Here is a 26,575-nt window from a genome sequence, read left to right on the forward strand (position 1 = left end):
CCATAACCTAAAGCTTTCTTGTCTTATCTTCAAGAGCTGTCGCTAACATAGGCTAGGGGCCCACTAGTAGATTTCGGGAAAGTGGCAAGATGGTGCTCACACAACCCTGATTGCAACAAATGATGCTAGTGTACTGAAACCGCAATGCGTAGTTTGTACCCAGCAATTCTTCTTCTTCTTCTTCTTCTTCTTCTTCTTCTCTCGTTTGACTTGTAGTAGCTTAAATTGGCAATGCTTCATCGTACAGCCATGATACGGTAGTTGGGTCCAGTTTTCGAATACCAATAATTCCACTTGGGGGCCGTAAGATGGGGCATTCGTAGAGTATGTGTTGCATTGTTTGTTCTACCACTCCGCCGACACATATCGGCGTATTATGCAACCCCCACCTAAATAGATTAGCTCCAGTGCAGCCAACGTCACATCTGATCCTGTTCGATGTGACCCATGTCTTTCTTGAGAGGTCTGCTCCAGGAGGGATGGAGAGTGCTGGTATAACTGAAAACTGGGGAGGGATATGTGGCAGCTCGTTCCATTCCTGGGCCCATGTCTCCATGCAGCTGAAGTTCTTATCCACGAGCTGTGTAGCATAATTATCAAAGCTTATCAAGGAAAGCAAAGCTTATCTGAAGCAAACAACATGCAAATGGAGTTGCAGTCTCCGATTAATTCCGACCCCGATCAAGCGCCCTTATTAGGGCGGACATCAACGAATGTCGTAAGGGAAGGAATAACCTTGCTGCAGCTCAATGTGGAAGGCTTTTCAAGAGCCAAGTCTACAGTTATAGAACACCTGATTGAACCCTTTGCAACCGACTGCCATCCTGCTCCAAGAAACTCACTGTGTGGATGTTTCGCGCCTGAAGATAACGGGCTTCCAACTTGCCTCCTACACTCTTAGTAAAATCCATGGAGTTGCGACGTTTGTGCATAGTGCTGCAACTTGGTCACATGTGTACTCTTCTGATGATAGTGACTCAGACATAGAGTGGGTCGCTACTACTATCGAGAGCGTACCCAGCAATGACTCAATGAAACTTTCAAATTTAAAGAAACATTATATTCAAAACATAAAGAAATTAGACCGAAGCCAAAAGATTTTTTTGAGACGAAACGAAATAAAAGCTGCACAAAAACAGACACTCTCATATAAATATCAAATCTTTACATGCATTCAATGAAGGAGTGCAAAGAGTTATAAAAGCAAGAAAACCACAAAACATTAATGCAATGTTGGTGAAAAACTGTGAACTTGTTCGTTGTAAACTTGTAAAATCAAGATTAGACATGTTATTATCATTTTTTTTTTTGGAATTTATGACCTGTAAGTAGGCTATGCTGCTAATGAATGACAATAAAACATCTGCCGGTAGCCTATACGGTTTATTGAAAAAATTGAGTAGGCTAACACTGCTCTAGATTCTAGAACCTTAGAAATCGCTATTGAACAGGTTATGTAGATTTTAAAACGATCATTAGATCTAAATTGAATTTTAGCGCTTCAATTCTTCTACAAGCACAAACATCATGGGAACACAAGCTAGAATACAAAATTACTAAGTAGCAGAAATTAACTTGCAAACAGTGCAAAATCAGTGCATTTAAACTTTGTTTTCTGATATCACTAGGCTAATACTTTCTACAAAATGGAGCAAAATCTGTCAATAGGCTATGGATTCAATTAAATAAGATGAAATTGAAAACAAAAAGATTTCAGTATTTTATAGAGTTGTCATGAGGTCATTCGAAAAATGTTACAATATGAAATAGCCTATCCATTGAGAAACTTGAAAGTTCGAGGTAGGCTATCCGATTGTTTTACTGTAGTATTCTGGTGCTAACAAGGGTTATCTCCAGTAATACCACAATATGATCCTTATTTGAAAACTTCGCTTATGGACATTTGTCTTTCAAATGGTCGTTTTTCTTTGGTCCTTACGTATTTTGCTTTTCTAGCTTCGTTGAATGCCGCTTCAAAGTCGGGCAGCCTGTGAGCCATTCGTACACTGCAATGCAAAACACGTCTCAACAAAAGGATTTGTTTTAAAGTGCGGCATTTTTTATTCAATCTATGTTGAAAAAATAATAGCTTAGGCCTACCTACACAGTATCGATGGCAGCCCTGGAAATAGGTTTACCATTGGTTTTGTTTTTAATTAGTTTTAAGGTTTCAAAAGCCACATGTAAAAAGGGTATATGTGTGAAGTGGCGTAACATAAACTACTGTAGGCTAAGTTTAATCTTGGTCTAGTGTAGCCTAGGTTGTAGCCTATAGTAGGCTACAGTAGAATTCGCTTATAGTGATTTTGGCTATAGTGACACTTCGCCTATTGTGACACCTGTTGCAAAGTCCCGTTTGCATACGCAACAGTTGAGTAGAATTCGTCGATAGTGACACTTCGGTTATGGTGACACTTTTTCCGCGGTCCCTTCAGGTGTCACTATAGGCGAATTCTACAGTAGATCTATTTTACAAACAAGTCCCACCTTCCATCTGGAGCGTACAACTCGGCGTCGAAAACCAAGTCATTGCTTTGATATTTAAATACAGGAATTGAAGCTTGCTTGTTCTAAAAACAAAAAGAACAATAACACCTAATTTACACCTTGAGTAGCCTACACTTACTGGTAGCTTACCAATATAATTTGTTTGTTTTTTGCAAACAACTGAATGTTTTTTTTCTGGTTTCAAATATTGATAATGGACAGTAGGCTAGTAGACTATGTCATTGATAAAGTGTTTGTCAATAGAGGTTTTCATTAATCTTGAATGGTACCGTAGCCTAAACTTAGCCTATCACAATTGAGTGAGATGTTTTTAAGTCAAAGTTGTCACAAAACAGCTGTTGATTGTTGTCCTTTCACGATGATGATGGGGAAATGTTCGGACCCTGCACGAAATGATTTTGTAGGCCAGAGACGTTTCAAGGAATTCCAGCAATTTGTTTTTATTTTGTTTTTATCTTTTCTTAAACTATAGGCTATTTATTTTCTAGTATAGGCCTAGATGTTTTACCTATTTGCAGTAGCATTGACAGGGGATAGCTAGGCTACTTTTATACTCAGACCCTGGATGATTTTAGAGGCTGGTAGCCTTTCCAAGTGGGTCGAAACATAACGAAACCCGTATTCTTCTGATATAGTGTGTTTTTCTTAAAAGTCTCATGATTCGGGGTGAAAGGATCCCATTGGCACCACACCCAAATCATCATCTCAACTATCTTGCCTATTTGGAGTCACGAGAATGTTGTGGCGTTGACAGGGGAGTCCAGGGGTTAGGCTACTTTTAGACCAGATCTCGGAATAATTTTGGAGGCCCGGAACCATCAAGACACCACCGCATACCCTATTCTTTGGATATATAACTTAGTGTTTTTTATTTTTATAAATGACTGGTTTGGGACCCAAGGATCTGATTGGTACCTGGCCCAACATATCCTCTCAATGCTCCTGACTATTTTGGGTTACAGGAATGTCATTGATAGACTACCTGCCTTAACTTGACCTCCCAACGGTCTTGTCAGCAAACAAGAAAGTGTCCTATTGCATACAAGCGGTAGTCCACAGCTTGAAGAGCGAACTATAGGCCTACTATTAGATTTGTTGGTGAGGTTTCAACGACAGTGGTTTTTAAATAATTTAAGTAATTTCCACGATAGCCCAAACTGCGTGGCACAAAGTAGCTTAATTTTAATTGCAAAGTAGACCTAAGTTTATTTACTTCTTTGTTAGTCGCTTGTTGATCTGAAATTTGCGCTTTAGATTTTTTATCCTCTTCGCAGTCGTTGTCTTTAAGATCAATTTCATCTATTGCCAGCGCGTTATCATCTGGAGGAAGAATAGAGACATTCTTGCTGGAAGATGGAGTTGGACGTTGTTGTTTTTCTGCAGATATGGAGCTGACTTCTTTATCACCTAGTTCATGCTTTTTGTGCATTAACTCATCACGAAGAAGAGCAAGATGACGGAGGTTTGGAGGCTCAGTTATTGAAACTGAAAAGAAAATAAATTTCACCAATAATTTTGACAGATATTTTTGAGAACAAAAAAGATGAAAAATTTCATATTGAATGAAAATGAATTAGGCTATAAACTAACGTGTTTCTGATCCACAAAGAGAAATCACAATCTTTCACAGAGAAATTAAAAGCGAAAATATCCTATAGCCTACTGCGATTCCATTTATTGTTTAAATTTATTTCGCTTTATTGAAGCAAAATCTCATCAGGTTTCATTAAAAAAGTTTTTGTTGTTACAGAGGAAAACGAAAACTTTGCTTCGAAAAACCCTATCGTATTGGCGACAAACGTTTTATTAGTAGGCCTAATTACTCGTGGTGGATGGCGCAACGGATAAGGCATTGGCTTTCCAATTATGCAAACCTGGTTCGACTCCTGGCTTCAGCTGGTTGTTGAAAACACCGCTCACCTTTACCCAGGGTGTAATAAATTGGGTGGGCGTAGTTGCTGAAGAAAAGGCCGCCGAGAGAAAGGAACTGGCCACCCTACTCTTCTTAGTGCCGAAGGCTTAGTACAATGAGAACCTTATCTTCTCATACCCGACACTTGAATAAAATCTATATGACCCCTCTTTACCTTTACCCTTTAATTCAAAACTTTTATAATTAGGCTATATGCAGAACTGCCCAGGTTCCAAGCTTGCAATTCCCTTCCTGATAAGTCAATTGTTTATCTGCTGAATTTTTGCTTTCTAGGTAAAAAAAAAGCAAAGTAAACCACGGGAGTACCGGAACTTTAGGGAGATAAACTATCAACTTTTTTAATTAAGAAAATTTAGTAGGCTACACATAAAAGTCTCAAATTAATACACATCTTTCATTTGCCACATAAACTATCAACTTTTTATATTAAGAAAATTTAGTAGGCTACACATAAAAGTCTCAAATTAATACACATCTTTCATTTGCCACATAAACTATCAACTTTTTAAATTAAGCAAATTTAGTACACATAAAAGTCTCAAATTAATACACATCTTTAATTTGCCACATAAACTATCAACTTTGATGGATAAGTGATAAAGTTACCTCACACACAACATTTTTTAATCTGGACAAAACCAAGAAGATACTAGTCATACAGTAGTTTAAAAATTACAAAATTATGACCTGGAAACTTTGCAAATAAATAACGGTACCATTAGAAATAAAAGTCTAGAAAAATCAAATATATCTTAACTGCGCGCTGATTCTGGTGCCAGTAAAACTGTAGTTTAAAATATTATCATTAGCCTACCTCTACCAGATAGGCCTACCCTAAGCCTACATACATTTTCGTCTTGTTCCTGAGGGATTTTTAGTTTTCCAAGTCTCTACACTTTTTTCCACTTCATCATTTCTTTTCTTTTGCTCGTGTAATTGCCGAGATGTTTTTTCCGCTTGCAATTTGTCATCGAGTTTATGAAAGTAATCTCTGCGTATAAATGTTACACCAATCAAAAGAGTTTAGCCAGACCAAAGTCAAATTGTGCCTAGTCTGAAAAATTGAGAAATAAATTCGGAAATTCAAGAGCACAAAAAAGTATGATACAGAGTGCAACTTTATCGTGTGGAAAAATGTACCATTGATTAGACCTACTTTAATCTTAATTCATAGAAAAAAACACTTTAACAATTATCAGAAATTTTACTCTGCCAATCTCGGGAGCTGCCCTGAGTCAGTGTTTCAAAGCCTCTAGAAGTGACTTATGCGAAACTGCCAGGAATAACCTAGCTATCAAAGCCTTTGTCAGTCCGACGATAAAGATTCAAACCAACCAAGTCCATTCGTATGATTTATGGGTTAATCCGGTTATCACCTTAATAGGCGACAATGCTGACATGGGTTTTACTCACTCCAGAGATGTTTCGATGTCATTGGCTGTCCTGGTGTACTTTGCGTGTAATCCTGGAGCGCTGTGGTAACCGTAGAAGTTTTTCCCGAAATCTAAGCGTAAAAATATGAGTAAAGCAATCGCAGACAAGGACTAAAGATTACTTGAGATAATGAATAAGATATTGTTCACTATCAAATAGATATTGTTTATGTTAGACCCGTTGAGAAAGTAATTTGGGCCCAGTAGTCTACTAATTTAATGAAATCAAGACACTTCTTAAAAAAACCAACTTTACCCAAAAAATACGAGATGGTTTCTTCAGTTTCCGGGCCCTTAGAAATGTTACGGCCCCTAAAATCATTCCGGATCCAACAGTACCCCCTGAAATCCCAAAAGTACCTACCTTCTGAACTACCAAAAGTTCCCCCTTAACTCCCAAAAGTACCCCCTAAACTCACCTATTAACTCTACTGGATGTTAAAAAAGTATTGGTTATGACATTCATTACTTAGATAATTTACCAACCTGTTTTTTTAGCCACTGCCGTGCATGCTCTATGACTCACAGGGGCGTGTCTTGCTTCGGTGTGGTCACCCAATTCTGGTTCCGCATGGTGGATTGTCCCTGGACACAATACCAATTTTCTCGTTTGTCTTTCACAAACTTTGACCTATCTTATTTGTAGGTCCCCGTCCAAGACTTTGTAGGCTACTAAAGCCCCTGATTGATGTGGGGCACCGAGTTACAAAACTTTATTTTGGATAGGTCTACTGATGAAGAAAAGGTGTCGAACATTGCAACGAAAATGTTTTGAGTTTTATCGTGTTTTTTTGTGGCAAAACACATCAGATAAATCAAGCAGTGTTGTTATATGATGATTTTTGCGTAGGCCTATCATCTTTTTCTCCGTATCATATTCTTGGCAGCCTTTGTTTATCGTACACGGAGAAGCGCATTTTGCGCGATGTAGGTGGCCTTCTGTTGTAACAGTTTAAAACATGTGGAGAGTGGACAGTGAACACGCCTACTATAGCGACGTCCACGTCTTACCATGGCTTCTTGCAGATTTTGCCGCTTCCACGCGTAGTATCCGTAGCTCGTTTTTCAAATGTGCCTGCTCCCTCCTTATTTCAGTCAAGTTGTACCTGGATAAAGTTTTAAATTGAACTGGACAAAAATAAAATGACTTACTGTATAGCTAAACCAATAAAGAAACAAACACTTTGTGGTAACTAGTTGGTAGGCAGTTTACATTATTGTGATTAGGCAATGGAAAACTGCATCTGTTTATGACTTATGCGCAACATCAGAAAGGTCATTTTTTCTGATTACTGTAGGCTACAAAATGTTGTAGTTCTTTTAATAATAATAATAGGCCTACTATGATTTTTTGTTGTCGCTCTACAACAGCTCAGGCCTTTTAGCGACAAGACTCATATTTAATTTTATATTAGGTTTACGATGTCATCACATTATTACTCGACTTATTCTCACTGCGTTATGCAAGAAACAACACAATCGAGTAACTAACGTTTTTAAGTCTTCGGTTTGACCCGATCTGGAATCGATCTTAGATCTACCAGCACCAGAGCCGAAGGCGAAACCACTCGGCCACTGAGTTGGTACTACCTTGAAACTACCTTTTGTTAACGGTACCAATTGTGTTCTTTCTTGCATAACGTAGTGAGAATAAACCGGGTAATAATGTGATGACATTGCAAACCTGATATAAAATTAAAAATAAAACATGTCGCTTAACCCTATATGGACATTTGTGACAGATCTGTTACGTTTCAAATTATCGCAATTTATTTTACTGTAAAAGCATTCATAAATTTTAATTTTGAAGAATTTGATTCTATGGCATCTGACTATAGTGCTATTTCATTTTGGAAACACTGCGGTCTCGCTTCACTGATTTTTTCGAACACAAAGTTCTGTGAGTGAGGTTCATAGCAACAGCAGCTTAGCCTAGATGTTCTCTCGTAAAGTTTTGGATTTTCAGAACACCCAGGTGCGTTGAATTTTTTGTTTTATTTGAAAATAAGACTGTTGGAGTAGTTGATAACAAAATATTTCATAAATGATGTTTATATATGCTACAGTCATCCTAAGTTCAAACGTAACAAATCTGTTGACTTCGTCCATCATGCAACTGTTTTTTTGACCTCAAAACTTTTGTTTTGTTAGATTTGTAATCAATAAAGTTTTATTTTCATAGGTGCAAAATGAATGCATGATCATTTTATGGAAAAAATCGGTATACAAGACCAGTTGGTGGAAAAAAAAAGATGAATGTTTTGATATTTTAGAGTCTGACACTAAGAATGTTCCAGTAGTGGACCCTTCTACCTTTGTTGATGTGCCAGATAACACCTTTAGTGATTCAGGTAAGTTTTATGCAAATAAACACTATCAGTGAACACGTATAATGGCTGGCCTTCCATACAACCAAGCATTAACTCGGCTTTAGTGGACTTTGTCACAAAAGGAAACTTACATGTACTGCAAAAAAATCCATTCCATGTTATAATGATAACCAGAGGCCCACACGGCGACGACAACTAAAAATATAAACCATACCTCTCTACTATCAAACTGATGTGTTCGATATATACTCTGATGGTAAAAAGGACTCTCCATCATGCTCTCTTGAGTCACATTGAGTTTTGTATTTGTTTGAGAATGTCTCACTTATTTCTCAGTCCCACAATAGGTAATGTTTGTACAATGCATAATTGCATATGTATGTCAAATTCATAAATGGAAAATAATAGTGATTTTTGTCATTTACTTTTATACTGCAGCTTTGTAGTATTTTTCCTTACTCTTTTACAACTTGCTATTTTTAGATGAAGGCATAATGGAATCCATCAATCCACCAACAAGAACAACCAAACCACCCTGTTCAATTTGGAGCTGTGTAAGAAAAAGTCCTTCCATGAGAAACACCCCTTCGATGACCACTGTGCGTGAACAAGCTGACCCACATTTCATCACCAGCCAATTACTTCAAAGTGTTATATGATGAAGCTATTGTGGAGCAGTCCTATTTGTATTTGGTCCAGTTAGACCCTTCCAAACGTCTCGGAAAAACAGCTAAGAAGTTTGCATATATATTTACAAAAAAAGGGGATTATGCAAAATGTCTAGCTGGACAAGCTGCCTATACTTTTGTTAGAAGTGGGAAGAACACTTTTGCATAGACAAAACGAAACACTGTTTTGGAATTCCACAAAAAATGAACAATTTTGTGCTGTTTGAGTGAAAATAAACTAGTTGCTTGTTACTGTTTATTGTGTGCTTTTGTTGCTAGAGCGCCTGACGTTACAGATCTGCTACGTTTTAAAATTCTGTAGGTAGTGCGAATGTGCCTGACGTAACAGATTTGCTACGTTTGAAAAAAATTTAAAGTACTCGAAAAAAAAAAATTTTTAAATACAACATGTTTTGACTGGACTAAAATATTTTCAAAAAATAGAAAAAAAATTTTTTTTTTCACTAAACGATAAATCTGTCCATATAGGGTAGACCTTAGCTGTTGTAAAGCGACATTAATTTAAACCATAACATTATTCGCAGTTTTCGTTTGTGCAGGCTGTAGTGAAGATGTAGGTTTAGTGTTAAGTTTGAGTCGTGTTGTAGTGTGGCTATTTATTTTGTAGGCTACATTCGAGTTTTAAGTTCCATAGCTAAAGCCAAATCATAGTTAGGCCTACAATACAATTTAAGTTATATTTTGTAAAGAGCAAGCTTGGAGCGAAAAATCTTAAACTTTATCGAATTGAGAATTGACTCTTCAAATATAACCGCAAAAGTAGAGTTTTCTTCTTATCTAGCTAGTTCAACATCTTCTAAAACACTTGAACAATTCTCTTGAAAATACTTAACAGCAAATAGCTTATTTAACAGCATAGTAAAAATGAATACAAAAATTTCTCCAAATCGTTTTATTGCAATCACCTCATTTCGTTTGCCATCTGTCCTATGTCTTCAAACTGTTTGGCTAACTTAATCTCGGCTCTTCTGCTCGACTTCCTTGCAGCTTCTGCTCTTCTTGTCACGTCATAACTTAGTCGTGCCATTTGGACCGGTTAAGCTTACAAATTATTAAATGTGCAGCTACAAGAAAGTTGTTTAAACTTATGGTCTGGTTAAGAAAGCAAATTTTAATTTATAGCCTATCTGACAATGGTTCTTATCATAACAGTGTGGTAGGCCTACAATTCATGAGATAGCCTACAATATTTTGTATTTCAGTTTTCACCTGATTTCACTCAAATGGATTTTAGTCAAGCAAAAACAGAAGCCCTGCTGTTTTCATTATGACAAGATATCAAGCTGTGCTTTGAAAATGAATTCGGTTCGTTTCAAAGCACAGCTTTATATTCAGAAGAATGTGGCACGTGTTGACACAATAGGCTACAATTATTGTTTTAATATTTTTGTAATAATGACATTAGATAGTTTAAGTTTCAATGGAGAAACAAAAGATGCGAAATGTCTCATTAATCAAAATGTCGGATTCTGAGTTTGAATCGTGTGCAAAATGTAAGCGAGGTTTTGAAACTAAAACCTAGTTGAAACAAAACGTAAGAAACCTGAGAACATTACACTGTTCTATGTATGGCACAAGAAAAGTCAGATTCATGTTGTTTTGCGTTGTGCTTACGTTCCTTGATACAGGCTATACTAAAATCTTCAAAACAGTTTAATTTATCTGAAATTCATCCTGGTTTCAATGGTTGTTTACCAAAGATTTAACTTAAAAATAGATTTGTTAGGCTATCTAAGGAATTAGTTCCATGTTTATAGTTCTTAATTAGTTTTGCACAAAATCGTACACACTCGTCACGTACCCAAACGTGTTCCTGTGTGTAGTTTCATAATCCTCTAAAAACAAGGAAAACGTTCTCAATTTTCATACTAAAGTTGCCTATACAAGGTAACAAATACAATTCAAAGAAACATTGTTAGCTTCCGTAATTGCTAATCATGTTTGTTTCAAACAGCTGAGTTTCTTTTACTTCTATTGAAGAAAACTTCGAGACACACATGCTACAATAACAGATCAAAGGTCACGAAAATAATTGAGGTTATAATTCGAGAACGATAAAGCGTGCTTAAGACTGACATACCAAGTAGCCTACGTAGGATGCGTAACATCAAAATTCAAAAAAAGAATATTTTGAAAGAGTTTCCTGGGCAGGCGTAAGCACAACATAAAGTGAACAAGGGTAGCCTATATATTCAATCGCCATCTCCGTTTGCAGCAGATTGTGTGTGCATCATCATGGGTTATCTGTTTCCATGAGTCACGGTTTTAGCTAGCTCGCCCAGTGTCGTCAAATTGAGTTCGGTTCATGCCTGGATGTTGTCATGCCCATCGCCTTGGTGGTCTGCCTCTTTTTTTTTCTTTCCTTTAATTTTACCTTCCATGAAGATTTTTCTGTCTCTGTATTTTGATCTTTTTGTATGGCCCAATAGTTTCAGAATTTTTGAATTTATTGTTGCTGCAATTGGGTGAAGCTTTGTTATAACTTACTCAGTAGGTCTTCTATTTTCATATGGTCAAGTGGCCTTTTGTTGGTCATGCTTCTAATGATGTAATTTCGAAAAGTTGTGAGTTTGTTCGTTGTTGTACGGTAGTAGTACCGCCAATACCGGTACGGTAGTATAAATAATTCCAAGTACAGTCTATACTTGAAATTATTTATACTAGTGTATTAAAATTGAATACGTAAACAGCCGTAAAATTTAACACGAAAACATTTATTTGTAGAATTATTGTAAACCAATTTAATTCATGGTCACTTCGCAGTCTCCCGCTGTTGTGATGCTTTCATCATTTTATTTTTTCATTTGTAATTCATCCCAACAGTTTTGCTATTTAGCCTACATTGTGTTTTGATTTGTTGTGCATCTTTTTTTTGCAGCAGCTAATAAACATCTATCTATGTATGGCTAGTGTTTCAAAAGAGAATATTTAAACACGCATGGCTTACAAATCACATATTCGTGTGATGAACGTAGACTATAGGAGACCTGTGTGGTTCTTGGGGATGAAGTGCTCTGCTGTACATGCAAACTCAAGTGTTCTTTTTCATAAGCCGTTAAATACGTCACGAGGTAAGAAGCCAATTTAATATGACGAATTTTTGCCACTGACATCTCGAACCAATCGGAACATGTTAAAAGAGGCTACTGTCCAATTGTGACCTTTCTAGCGCTCAGCCAGGGTGTTTTTCTTAGATTTGAACTTTGTTTGGTAATTAGGCCTACAGAAGAAAAAAAGAGTAGCCTAATGGCAGGTGAGGGAATTTAACCCAGGTCATCGAAAAGACTACTCTCTAGCCCTAACCATGAAACCATCACTTAATTTGCTTTGCATTATCTGCTTTTCGCACTTTTACGTCAATGAAAACGTAGCTTATAATTGGTTCCAGGTTTCAGTGGCAGTGGCACAATTTTGTCCCGTTAAAGTGGCTACCCATGAGGTTAGCTTACGTCACACAAGCTGTCAACGACGAGCTTCATGTGGTGCAACACGTCATAGCGAACAATGAAGTTCGCTATGGTGCGATCAGTGCGGGTTGTCTCAGCACAGTTACTTTACCAAACTACATCTTCTTTGTACTGATTTGACGTCTGAATTTATAAATCATTGTTCAGTGATTTCATTAAAGTTAATGCAAAGTGTTTCCTAGCTCATTGGAGAGTTTTTGCAACTAGGTCAAGACTTTCCACTTTTCTTGTGTGGTACGCGTGGGGAGGGGGCACTCGGTCACCAACAGAGGTGAGCAGTAGCGCCGCTACTCTTTAGCAGCGACAGTAGCGCTACAGTTTTGTTAGAGTAGCGGCTACAATCGCTAGCTTTTACCATAATAAATTTATTTTTAACAACACTTTTTTATTTACAGTAAGACGTAATAGCCTAGATCAGTGGTTCTTAACCTTTTTTCTATCAAGCCACCCTTCAGTAATTGTCATGTGCTTCGCGCCCCCCTAGATTTTAAATAAGTATCATACCAAAAAATTGCATTTTTGTCTGTTTATTGTACACATCAGTGAGATACTTGACACTGCTTCTTAGCGATTAGATTTTTAATGCGAGGTTTAACTCCAAAGAGTGAACAACGTAAGTCTCCTTCAACTCTCAGCCTGTTTCTGTACTTGATCTTGATAGCAACGAGAGCAGAAAATGCAGCTTCACAAAGATACGTGGATCTAAACATTGTTAGAATTCGAAGAGCCCTAGTTGCGATAAGAGGGTAAACAGGAAGGTAATTGGCCCAGAACATTGAATCGCTGCAGCCTATACGATGCTCTGCAGCAAACAAAAAAAGGAAAAAAGAATAGTACGCTACCACGTGACCACAACTAGGCTGGGGATATGCCACTGAGCTAATTAAGCACTCATGTGACCTGTTAAGGTGATCGAGCATTAAATAAAACTGTAAAAAAGCAATTTAAATAAAAAAGTAAAAATGAAGCAGCGGCGAGAAAATTTGATAAATCTGAAGGAGTTCACCGCAAAATAGTTTTGTAAAGTTCTGGTCTAACTAATAAAGCAAGAATCACTGAAGTCAACAGTTATTACAGATAGCCTAAACTAAAGCCACGATAACATATGTATAGGTCTAATAAATGAAATTTTACTTGAACGCCAATTGATTAGATGCATTAGAGTTAAGCATTTGATTAGGGCACCTGCAGCTAATAAGGCCCGCTAATTTTCAAACCTCAATATTTTTTTAAATACTGCATAATTTTGAACGAAACTTGGAATGAGGATACTTTGGGTCTATCTAAACAACATATCTATGACACAAGTTTCTAAGTAAAAGGAGTTGTAAAATATTAAAACAATAAAAAAAATCTCAAGCTGGCCTTATTAGATGCACGTGTTGTGAATAAGGCCCGGTTTGAATTAGCACCAAAAGTGATGGAAAAGATGTATTTTCACTATAACAACACCACAAAACAAATTCTAATCGACAACACAGGCACATAACTAATAATTAAATACATAGAGACAACTATTTCCTCCCCCGCCCAATGCTCCATTTTTTTAAAAAGCGACATGGTGTTTTTAGATATGGTAGGGATGATAAAGTATTTTGATTCTGAAAATGATATTTCCATTGCAATAACAAATTGGATTAATGGTGTAACAAGAATTGTTTAGGTCACTCAAGTCTTTAACCCTCACTTTCTTAACCAGGGGTGCACAACGTTACCTCAGGGACCCATGGGCCTCATTACCAAAATTAGCCTAGTCTGATCATGATTATCAGTCTTGCTTTAATTAGAAAAAAAGTTCAAATTTATTGGTTTTACTGTATCAGCATGCACATATCTTTCACATAAAATGCAAAAAAACGGAAGTCAAAGCGGTTTGATAACTGCAGAACAGTCTAAAATATGTGAAAATTAATAAAACCACTCAATTTCAGTCCCCCCAAACTTCAACTTTCCATAACTCAAAAAGTTCTCAACTTTTGGCTGTGAAACTTTACCATTTAGTCTCAATTCACCATAGCAGTGATCAGAGCTTCCAATTTTGTTTAAAAGATTTGTAACAACGGAGATCCAGGGGGTGGGCCTTGTTACTGGCCGGGCCTTATTAGCTGCAGATGCCTTACTTCTTGCGATTTTGAAGTGAAATAACGTAAATGTTTGTTCGATGTAAAAACATGTAAAAATCTTGTAGCCTAGGCTATGCGATTCCTTAATTATACAAATTAGCATAAACTTGATGCTTAAAACTTAGTCATATAGGCTATTGTCATATATCTCAAAAAATAAAGTCTTTATTTTTAGATCATAAAAAACTTGCTCTATAGCAGTGGTTCTTAACCTTTTTTCCCTTATTACCCATTTCTGTCCAGATCAAAGTCCCATTACCCATAATCGAATTTTATCTATTTTGCTATGTTAAAAATATAAAACAGCTTTATTCAACATAAACAACATTTAATGTGAAGAACGACATCAATGGCGTCAGTGAGACATTTGCTCTTATTTTTTGTGTACAATCGATACAATATTGAGTGCGATTTTTGGGTAATGCACAACGCAAATCTGACTCCAGATCTAACGGCTTGTTTGGGGATTTTGATTTTTAAGCAACAACACTTGAAAATGCTAATTTACAGAGGTAAGTAGAAGGGAACATAGTCAATAATGTTAGTGGTTTTTTCGCAACTTTTGGATATGCTTTTCCTATCATTCCCCTGAATTTTCCCAAGCTTTCATCTTCAAAAGAAGCCTTGCCAGATGACTCATGAATCATGTTTAAAAACTCTTCTTAGATATCTTCATCTTCTTCACTCGGAAAATTTTCAACAGAAACTCTGAAAGGATTCCTTGTTAATACCATCACAGGGGTGTCTTATTCAAAAATCAAAACCAGGAAAGTAGCGAAGAAATTCCTCAATTAATCTGCTGGAGTGGACAACAACCTCACTTTGAATAATGCTATTGACACCGTTTGTCCCAACTCTCAATCATAAATAAAATACCTAGGCTATCGGATACAAGAAAAATTTTACTATCATGTTACAAAAGTGAAATACAGAAAACCAGCGACAAACAATGATGAGAAAATAAATCACCATGACGAAACAATTCTAAAAATGATAAAATGTCACTGTGCTTGTTTTGAACGGACTCAAGCATCAAAAAAAGTGTAAGTAATAAAGCAACTTTACCACTTAGCCCATTTCCAAAACCACGTAAGCGCCACTTTTACCGAAATTGAGTTTAGACAGGGGCTCCGGACACTTCCTGAGAGTGGGGGGGTAATTTAAGCAGGGGCGGGAACGATGTTTTGACATCCACAGGGGCTTATTGGATTATCGCATCACATATACTTCTGGAAGGTCGCTCCCCAGACCTCGTTCGCATTACTGAAAGTTTTAGTTTCTTATACAGCGGCTCAGGCTGCATGTTTCGCGCCGAAGGCGCAAAATTTTGGCCTTTCAGCACGATATAAAATCGAAAATTTCTTTTAACGAATCTGAAATCACGAGCAAAAGCTTTTTAACGTTTATCATATTTTTTTGAGGTTTTGAGACAATTTTTGACTGGAAGAGAGGACATGCACAAAATCCCTCTCTGTATTCTTCCTTGGCAAAAGTCTTCCAAATTTTGCACTTCAGACGCTAAAAGGTTACATTTAAAAGCCCAAAAGCGTTGAGGTCAAAGCTATAATCTATAACTTAATTTACAATTACATGAATAGGCTACAGCACGACAACCTGTGCCATAACATCCACAGTGAAATGAAACGTATCAGCATCTACTAGGGTCTAGGCCTACATTCAACTCAGAAAAAATAAATACAGTTAAAAGCTAAAATGCACTAACTTTCACAAGAACTAAAAATAAGGAGACATCTTGATCGATACTATAAGAAGGCCTATCATCTGCGCCGTGTAAGAAATAACACTAAACAAAGAATGCCATAACACCCTTGTGCCAAAATCACACAAAAACTACAAAGAAATAACATTATAAACGAACACCTCAACTCAAACAAAACACTGTGTGCACTCTGCTTCTATTCTAAGCAGAACAGTCAGAAGTCGCCAAAGACTTTAAATTTTTGTGCATTGTAAAACAAATTCTTTGCAGATTTCATCAACACTATTTCATCCAAATACAGTTGATGGGCACCGCACATGGCAATGAAATTGAGTCTTGAAGCAGTCATTGTGCTTCGGAGCCATGTTTTCAAGTAGCGTAGCGAGCTAAGCGATCTTTCAGCTTCTGCAGAAGAAGGGCCATTGACCAATAGCAATTTTACAAGTTTTTCCACACTGGCATAAAACTCTTTGACAATAATAAGTCCCATTAACTTGTTTCGAACATCGCACACATACTTGATCGGCCCAAATTTCTGATGGAAGTGGCTTAAATCTTGGCTCAAAATTTTCACGGCGAAACCATATCGTTCAACGCTGTAACAGCACTGCCGTTGACTGCGCCAGATACTAAAACTTTTTTATGCTTTTGGTGAGTTTTAATTTCTTCGCCATTGAAGCGATGGGTGAGGCCTTGCACTATGCTGTCAATAGATGCATAGAACTACTTTCTGTAATGAGAAGCGAGGTCATGGGAAGCACTTTGCTCACAGCGCTTTTTTGAAATTTGAACTTTAGCTAAGCCTAAGCTATCCACTTGCTGAGATTCCTTGTATAACTGCATAAATTGTTCTTCATTTCAAAGACTCTGGTAATTAACTTTTAAGTTTTCAACCAGCTAAGTCATGTCGCTGATAGTATAAGACTTGGTCTGCAACAGGCCAGTTATCTTTTCAAGTGGTTTGAATAAAACTTGGCAAAGCTGCAATGCAAAGAATGTGTTGCCTTGCAATAATTGGGAATAAAGGCCTAATGGTTTCGCATTTTTGAAATTTTGAAATGTGTTTAGCAATTAAGGCTTTGTAGTTTAACAACACTGAAGAAATGGCCGGTACACGTCGGTCAGCCATCTTGTTTGGCACAAAGTGTGCTAGCTATGGTGGGATTCTTCCTGCAGGGCGATTTTGAACTTACCAGACTGATTTTGCAAACTACTTAGCTCCTGAACAATTCCCATAGCATGATGCAGGTCTCTATTGCATATTTGCGTTGTCTTGTAGTCGGAGTTTTCAAGCAAAAAACTAAAAATTTGTGCAACAAAATAAAAAATGAAAGTGAAGCACAAAAGTAGAAAAAATATTAAAAATTATTTTTTTATCTCTACATTAGTGGGGGGGGGGGGATTTTGCATTAGTTACCCCCACTCCAATTGGTGGGGGGTTAATCACCCCCGCGGCTCCCCCTCTAACGGAGCCCATGAGTTTAGAGCAGGGCTTTACAACCTGGGGGTCGCGAGCCGTTTTTCAGAGGTTCACGAGGCGCTTGAAATTCCAGTGTATTGTTTTCAATTCTTTTTTGCCATGTTGCAAAGGCTTTAACTATAGGAAAGCATTCGATATTTTTCACCAAGTTCTTGTACGTTGTTTTGTGCAGACTAAAGTTAACCAGTAACAACGCTATGGTAAAAAAGCAAAATTATGTAGAATCCTATGCAAAATATAGATTTCTCACCATCGTTGTCAACGGCATTGAAAAAAATTAGTGTCGGCTATTTTGTTTGAAAGTTCTTTCAGCAAAAGGTGCAAGCATTGACAAACTTAATAGTTAAAAATATGCAGCCTAAACCATCTCAATGAAATTGATTTCAATAAATCCATAAGATTGCAATAAATTCAACCGGTGAAAGTGCGAAAACGTAGATTATTTTCATTATTTTTTTCTCCTATTATCTAGCTAAGCTTGATAGAAAATGGAAATAACAATCGGAGGAAATGTAATAAAAGCCGTGATAACATCGCAAAAAAACGTTTTTCGTTTCGGAAGTTTACGTTGGAACAGCAAAACTAAACGTAACTGGATGTCGGCATGAATCAAATTTGGTTAAATTTTTCATTAAATATGCTTTTGTTGAATACTTTTATGGGGGAGGGGGGCGCGAGACTACATTGATTGCTCTGAGGGGGTCGCGGTGGAAAAAAGGTTGAAAACCCCTGGTTCAGAGTGTCATTAGGTAACGTATTACCATAGGTACCTACTATCCATTTCTTTCTTTCCAAAATCTTTTTCATCTGCTTCAAATTTGACAATAAAAATTGCGTTTGTTTCCAAAACCAATTATGCGCCATCATTAGCCATTTTTATGTTATGTTTATGTTATTTTTCAGTAAATCATTTCAATTTTTCATGTATGTATTTTTATTACTTTTTGTAGCTTGGTTTGCAAAATTAGGCCCTTCGCTAGTAAACAGCCTTAGGCCTACAGTACACTTAATCCGGCCCTGGCTATATCAGCAGGGTTTTGGTCGGTGGGCACGTAACGCCATTGCTGCACTGACGTAAGGGTGTGCAATAGTTCCAGTCTGTTACCTACAAACGTGTGAAAGCGACTGGTAGTATTATGCAAATACCTTAAAACTACAGTGGCGTCAGTCCAAAACACAACACTACTCAATGAATACTCTAATTAACTACAAATCATTTTACCGAGTTTAGCACCAAGAACAGCAGCAGTAAGCTCCAATCGGGGAACACTAACAGCCTTTAAGGGAGCTATCCTCGACTTCCCCATCACAAAAACACAATCAATAAAATTGTCAACATAAATAAGCACAAGCACCATATCCGGTGGTAGAAGCATCAGTAAATATATGTATCTCATAATATTCCACGACACGATGTTGGAGCTTGAAGCTCCTTGCAAGAGACACTGCCTCTAAACTACGGAGTGCCTGCACCCATTCTTCCCAGGCCCTCTCCAAACCCCCCATGGACGGAAGTGGTTCATCCCAAGAAAGACCTAAACGGCAAGTCTCTTGCAAGATTTTTCTAGCAGGCAGGACAAATGGCTGTAGCAGCCCTATGGGGTCATATGTTTGAGCAATAACTGACAACAGCCCCCTTCTGGTACAAGGTTTTACCTTGAGGTTCACTTTAACCTCCAGGCAATTGGAATCCGCATTCCAAAACACGCCCAATGCCTTCTGAGTAGGCAGTTTGCGTTGCTGCAGGTCTACAGTCGAAGCACGATCCTTTTCTGGAATAAGACTAAGAACATCCTTATTATTTGAAAGGAACTTAGTTAATTTAAATCCACCACTATCAAGAAGTGTGCAAAGCTCCTTTATTAAACATGAGGCTTGATTAGGTGTAGCACAAGATTTACGCAGATCGTCCACATAAAAATTTTTTTAGCACAGTGCTTACCGTTTCAGGGCAAGCTTCGCTCAAGTTTTCCTCTGCTGTTCGGCGAAGAGCAAAGGCTGCCACGAAAGGTGACGAGGTGGCCCCAAATAGATACACGTTCATCCGAAAGGCTGCGGGGGTGCGAGTTAGATCATTGTCCGGGTACTAGAGAAACCTAAAAACATCACGATCCTTCTCTTCCACAAGTACCTGGTAAAACATACTTTTTATGTCTGCCACCACTGCAATAGGCTCTTGTCAAAAGCGCATTAAGACACCCACAAGACTATTGGTTAGGTCAGGTCCTTAGAGCAGCTTGTCATTCAGCGACACGCCATTGGCCTTAGCACTGCAGTCGAAGACCACCCTAAATTTAGTCAGAACTGACGTGCAGTGATGCGGTGCATACCAAGTCTTAGCTTCTGGTCCAACAGCTTCATCCGGCATTTGACAGCAGAAACCGTTAGCAACCAGCTCAGTCATCTTCTCACTGTACTTTCTACATAGGTCGGGATTTGCAATTAGCTTCTTGGACAGATCTCGAAGACGTTTCTAGGCTACGTGGAGGTTATTCAGCAAGTTAAAGTTGTCTTTCTTCCATAGAAGACCAATTCGGTGATGTTTACCAACCTGGCAGACCTTTCCATGATGTCAATGGAGCGCCTGTCTTCTTTTAACATGCACGGCAGTTGCGGCGCATCAAGATCATGGAAATCCTGGTCAATAATGCGGGTAGTAACTCCTTGCACCCTTGTTTATCTACACCAAGCTCACTGACAAAGTTAACACGTACCTCGTTGTTATCAAGCTCATTATGGGAGATATAATCCACCCCCCACAACGTCCATCCCAGGGCAGTGTGCACTGTGCAGGCCAAACGGTTGGTTATCTAACCGATACCTATACTCTCACCAACCCCCGAACGCATTGTGGACATTTTGCCCCAGCAATAAGTCTACTGTATTTGTTTCTAATTTTGGGAAGGACAGATCCTGAAGATGTGGAAATAGGCTTGTTAGTTCATTTGTAGGAATGCTTGTGTGCACATCGACTATGGAATCCTGCACCAAAGCATCCCTAACAGCAAAAACTCGGCTCTCACCTACTCCTTGAATATAAAAATGTTTAATTTTCGAAGAGACCTTTGTTACGGCATTGCTGGTGTGCATTTTTACGTTGGCCTTTGCCAAATCTGCAGCAATTCGCTTAGCAAGGGCCGTTGTACACAAAGTGGTCTCAGACCCATCATCCATGTAAGCATATGTGTTCACGTAATTATCAGGATTTGATACCCACACCTTGACTGGGACGACTTTATGCAATTTCTTGCTGCGCTCAAGCTTTTTATCATTGTAAGAACAACATGCGACAAGAACATTGTTGTCATTTTGTGCAGTTTTTGTCCGAGGTACAGGCTTGTCAAAATGGAGCAAGGAATTATGACGCTTGCCACATTCTCGACAGGCAAGCCCAAAAGAACACTCACGTACGCTGTGCCTAGACTGGAGACAGTTGAAACACAGCCCATGTAACTTAACAAATTGATGTCGTTTATCAACAGGACAACTAAAGTCAAGACACCCCTTTGTGCCAGCTGCTGTTGAATTACTACAACCATTCAGCGATCGTGCCATCAGCGCAGCACACTTCATGGAAGACACTTGGAATGCAGCATGGTGCGCCACCGACACCAAACTACATGGTTTTATGCCCCACCCGGTGGCGCGCCCCCCTGGTATGGACCTTCTTCGGCCGACTTGGGTCAAGCTCAACAGAATCCGAACCGGAGTCGGTCGCTTCCATTCCAACATGCACAAGTGGGGTCTGGCTCCCTCATCGGCCTGCGAATGCGGCGCGGAGGAACAAACTGCTGACCATGTCGTTCTCGAATGTCCCATCTACAAGGCACCAAATGGAACGCATGGTATAGCAACGCTGGACGAAGCTACACTCACCTGGCTCTCCACCACATGCCCTGAAATTTGATCTAGTCTCAAACGAAAGAAGAAGAACAGGTCTTTTTTAAAAAAAATAAATCAATAGTTTATTTTCAAGTCTAAACCTTAAACCATTTGACCAGGTTAACACTCACAATAGTATTTCAAAAATTTTTTTAATATAATTTATGTTGTGGAACCGGTTTGCTTCCAATAGGATTCATCAGCACAACTGGACCGAAACACAAAAATTACAGAAGATTACTATCAGCACAACTAGCCCAAAAAAAAACGCAAATAGTAGCTGATCTGATCACCTTTACCAGTTAGTTTTTCTCACTTTTGATCATGGATTGGTTTTTCTAGTTTTCCCATCCCTTGTCACCTATTTCTGCCGCATTGATTGCTAACCTTTTGCATCTTACAAGTTTAGCATGATATAATAGAAGCGTTTGTTCCATATTGCACCGTCATAAGCATTTCTTAATCATACTTGTAAAATTCATCTCAATTATTCTACTTTTAACTGCTGCTTGTACGGACAGTTTTAGTAAGTTACCGTATCAAATTGTTGCAATATTTTCTGTATTTGGTATATTTAGCAATACTATGAAGAAAAAAAAGAAATGAAAAAGAATAAAGCAAGGATATGAAGGTTTTGGACATTCAGTGACTTTTATTTTTTTTATTTATTTAACATGTAAATTTGCGTTTTTTTTTGGGCTAGTTGTGCTGATAGTAATCTTCTGTAATTTTTTCGTTTCGATCCAGTTGTGCTGATGAATCCTATAGGAAGCAAACCGGTTCCACAACATAAATTATATTAAAAAAATTTTTGAAATACTATTGTGAGTGTTAACCTGGTCAAATGGTTTAAGGTTTAGACTTGAAAAAAAACTATTGATTTATTTTCTTAATGATTGCTTTCTGTGTTAGGTTGATCGCCCATTTGAGGAAGTGTCATAGTACCTGATCACCTTTACCAGTTAGTTTTTCTCACTTTTGTCTTTCTTTAAACGTTGGACATACAACTCACAACTCTTTTGAACGCTTGAAGGCGTAGCAAAGCTCTCCTTTACGGCATTTACCTTGACCTGACTACGCGATCGCGAGTATCTAGACCCTGTGAACGTTTTTAACTGACTCGCAAACACATCCTGGCCTAATGCATATTCCGCATCAGCCGCAGCATCGTCTACAAGAGTCCTCAACTCCTTAAACCCTCCACAACCTCTGCGAGACATAGGCACAAAATCTCTTTTTATTTTCTCGGGAAGGCGATTAAATATTTTATGAATCACTTCAGGTGAGTTTAACTCTGCCAAACGACCTAGAGACAGATACGTCTGCTCACATTCAAACATTCTGTCTCTGAGGCAGTTTAAAGCAGATGAGTCGAACTCCTTTATGGGGGGACCATTTAACATCCCCTCTCGTAGTCTTGATGCCAAAAGGTTCTGATTACCAAACCGCTTTGTCCAATCTTTCCCAAGCAGTTTGGTAAGCCAGAGTCCTGTTTGAGTGCCCTCCAAGACCACGAATAGGTCTTCCTGCCTCTCCCGTGCATACAGATTGCAAATGCAACATCTTTACATCGTCATCTGGATACATGCACGCAACAAATTTAAAGAACTTTGGATATTCTCTGGATATTCCAGGATATTCTCTGGATATTCCAGGATATCACCGCTAAATTTCTCAAGTGTCACAGGTGGAACCACACCCGCTCTGCCTGAAACTAGACGTCAAAACATTACCTGGCGCCACCAATGGTCCAGCTATACCGAAGCCTTGTGGCTGCATTGTATTCGACAGTCTACTTAGCACAATAGGGGACGATGACAGATTACCGACATATGCCTGTCCTACTTGTGAATGTTCATACACAGCCGCATTTACGCTCACACCCGGGTAGACGCTAGTCTGAGTATCAAAAATAAAGGGATTGTCTACACCAGTGGTTCCCAAACTTTTTCAGCTTGTGGCACACTAGAAAAATTATGAAACGCTTGCGGCACACTTACAAGAGAAGAAAAGTTGCTTTAAAAAAAAATTATTTTCACGTGTTAATGCGATGGATGCAGGGATATCTAAGAGAAGGGGATATGAAGGCTCACAGCGATTGCCTTATTCTCATGGCACTACCAGGGCGGTAGTTTGCAGCGCGTGAAACATGCGGTTCTTTTCAAAATTGCAGAAAGTTTTGTAGTGCAACTGGTACAGTCAGCTACAGAAGACAATTAGTAAATGTTACATAGAACATATTTAAAGAATACTTGTTTGGAAAGACAGTTGAAAAGTTACCAAAAAGCTGTTTTTCTTAACAAAGCCTTTGCGATAGGCTAAATGTAAAGCAAGTATACGGGTATAAAAAAATAAATCAATAGTTTTTTTTCAAGTCTAAACCTTAAACCATTTGACCACGTTAACACTCACAATAGTATTTCAAAAATTTTCTTAGTATAATTTATAATTTTTTAATTAATAATTTTTTTCTCACTTTTGATCAAGTATACGGGTAGTTGAATTAACAAGTAACCATAAGCATGCAGTGAGTATCCAGGCCTGATGCTAATAGCGCAATGCAGGTTATCATAACAAGATTTATTAAACTACTATCGGTGCCAATTGTCATTTTACGATAAACAGAGATTATTTGCGATGAACAATAGCCCTTCTATTGTCACACGTAATAAAAGCCTTCGTATCCCCTTCTTTAAATATCCCTGGATGGATGATTGGATGTGCTTGTTTGAACGAACATATACGACTGAAATGAGGTTGCATTGTTGACAAACATACCCGCATTTCATCGTCAATTCTAAGCAGTCTCTCTCGTTTACAGCTTTTAATTTCAGTCAAAACAGAAAAGCCATGTTCACATAGCCATGAAGATGCAAATGGCAATATAATTTTGATTGCTTTTGCACCGATCATGGAATAGGATTTGGAAGCAGTCAGCCAAAACTCGTCCAAGTTTTTTTGTGGAAACAACGTTTGAAAAAACGGGTCGCTTCGTAAATCAATGAGCTGTTCTTCTGCTTCTGCAGAAGGATTGCTTCGTTGCTTCCGAATGGTGGGAAGTAATGTTGCAGTGCAAGCTGAAGTCCAGACAATAGGCTCACGATTTTCTGAAGGATTTCTTGTTTATGAGTTGATTCATTAAGAGCGGGAAACGAATCAAAGACTTTCTTCGAGACTTTTATATTCCCCCCACATTGTAGGACAACCATCAGCACAAACGCTCACTCAGCTACTGCGTTTCAACTCAAAAAGAAAAATATTTTCATCTGCCAATTTGAATATGTCTTCTCCTTTGGTTGTGTCCTTCAATTCTTTGCAAAACAAACATTCATTTACCAATGTTTCAGTGTTAATGAAGAGAATAAAAGCCAGCAGATGAGATTTCCCAGTTTTGTCAGTAGATCTGTTAACTTGTAAAGATCATAGTAGGCCTACAGACAGCTCGTTGGCTGTAGCAACAAAGTGTTCGCGATCTTGATCCATTAAATCTGAGGATAGCTCTTCTATCCTTCGTGAAATTATGCTATTTAACAACGGAACTCTAACTTTTACAGAGGAAGCACTACCAAACATTTCTTCAACAACAACAGCTAATGCCCGTCCAATTACTGTTTCTACATCCGCGTGTGCTTTTTTGTGTTTCGCCAACAAGTGAGCCACTTTGCAACTTGCAATCAATCCTTTTTCCGGCAGCTTGAGGTACCTATTCATGATATTTGCCTGCTTGTTTGTTTGGGACTTCAGGTTCGCAAAATATCCTTTTGGTTTATCCTTCAATGTTGGATGATTTTTCTCCAAATGTCTGCTAAGCTTACTGGGAACAAGCGACTCATTAGATAAGGCTTTCTTGCAGATAATACCGAAAGGTAGTTGGTTATCTTCGGGTCCTGAAGCAATAAACCCGTACTGAACGTATTCTTTAGCAGCCCAGTTATGGCGTGGCAATTAGGGGAGATGTGGGACCAATGAAACAAAATGGGTATTTTTTCCGTTGTCGCGCGTGATTTTCGCAGTACAGGGCTACTTAAGCGTTTGAGGGAAGCACATCTTCTTACTGTATTTATGCATAGCTAAGGCTTCGGATTGGACCACAGATTAAAAAATTATTTCACTTTTTAAAAGTTCACTTTTTTGTATCATTGGTCCCACCTGGGTGGGACCTTTGCAACACACCATTGGGACCAATGAGACAGGTTTACTACTTACACGAAAACTGTACTTTTTCTGAAGAAAGATTGCATTTCGTGTAAAACCAAAGAACAAGAAGTTTCTAGAACGAACATGGACAGATGGAAGAACGAACAAGCTGATTCAATACAAAATTGTTTAAACAGTAACAGTTGGCTGGGGAGGGGTCGTCACAGACAGCAATGTGATATTGTGACAAGTTTATTGCAAATTTCAAAACACCACACAAGCGTTTCGTTTTGGCAACAGAGGTTGGGTCTGGCAGAAGACATACAATATCACAATGAGACACATAAGCCACATTTTCATTTCCTGGGAACACAAAACAATCCTTCATTTTGTCCGATGTTTTCTCAATTTAGTTTTAAAAACTCCATTTCATAGTCATTATCTTGATCAGGTCCATGTGCAAGCCGGCCGATGAAATGTTTAAATTTAACATCTGCATTTGCATGAACTTTGGCCACTACATAGGTTCCAGCAGAAAGACAATCAGGAATTATGTTTTGCAATGCATTTTCTTTACATGAAACATCACTGGTATCGGTGCAAACACTCTCAACGTCAGCTTCTAGATGAACTTCCACAACACTGCTTGTGTTAGATTCTGAAGATTTTCACAACTGATTTACGTTTTCGTGATTTTTTCTTTCTTCCCTTTGCAACTGCTTTTGGATATGGCCGTATTGAAGATAACAAAATCGAATCATTTTTTTGTAAGGAAGCTGAGGTACAAGGCTCAGTTTCTCCTGTTTGGTGATGCTCATCAGAAGTTACAGAATTCTCACATTGTAGGCTACGTTTCCAGAAATACCTAGATTG

General features: G+C 38.2%; 2 protein-coding genes across 2 annotated transcripts; one reads left to right on the forward strand and one right to left on the reverse strand.

The window, feature by feature from the left end:
- Positions 1–1,267: 1,267 nt before the first annotated feature.
- Positions 1,268–9,981, reverse strand: LOC145775595 (uncharacterized). The gene is made up of 8 exons (XM_082586912.1): positions 9,799–9,981; positions 6,886–6,980; positions 6,361–6,459; positions 5,855–5,945; positions 5,290–5,432; positions 3,722–3,993; positions 2,488–2,570; positions 1,268–2,006 (listed from the first exon to the last, which is right to left on the reverse strand). Exons 1-8 carry the CDS (start codon positions 9,918–9,920, stop codon positions 1,877–1,879), a joined length of 1,035 nt encoding a protein of 344 aa, XP_082443038.1. The 5' UTR covers positions 9,921–9,981; the 3' UTR covers positions 1,268–1,876.
- LOC145768476 (uncharacterized) lies at positions 7,761–9,115 on the forward strand. The gene is made up of 3 exons (XM_082579977.1): positions 7,761–7,849; positions 8,057–8,225; positions 8,688–9,115. Exons 1-3 carry the CDS (start codon positions 7,811–7,813, stop codon positions 8,861–8,863), a joined length of 384 nt encoding a protein of 127 aa, XP_082436103.1. The 5' UTR covers positions 7,761–7,810; the 3' UTR covers positions 8,864–9,115.
- Positions 9,982–26,575: the final 16,594 nt, after the last annotated feature.

Source organism: Aplidium turbinatum, chromosome 1 (assembly GCF_918807975.1).
Source record: "Aplidium turbinatum chromosome 1, kaAplTurb1.1, whole genome shotgun sequence".
Taxonomy (NCBI): Eukaryota; Metazoa; Chordata; class Ascidiacea; order Aplousobranchia; family Polyclinidae; genus Aplidium; species Aplidium turbinatum.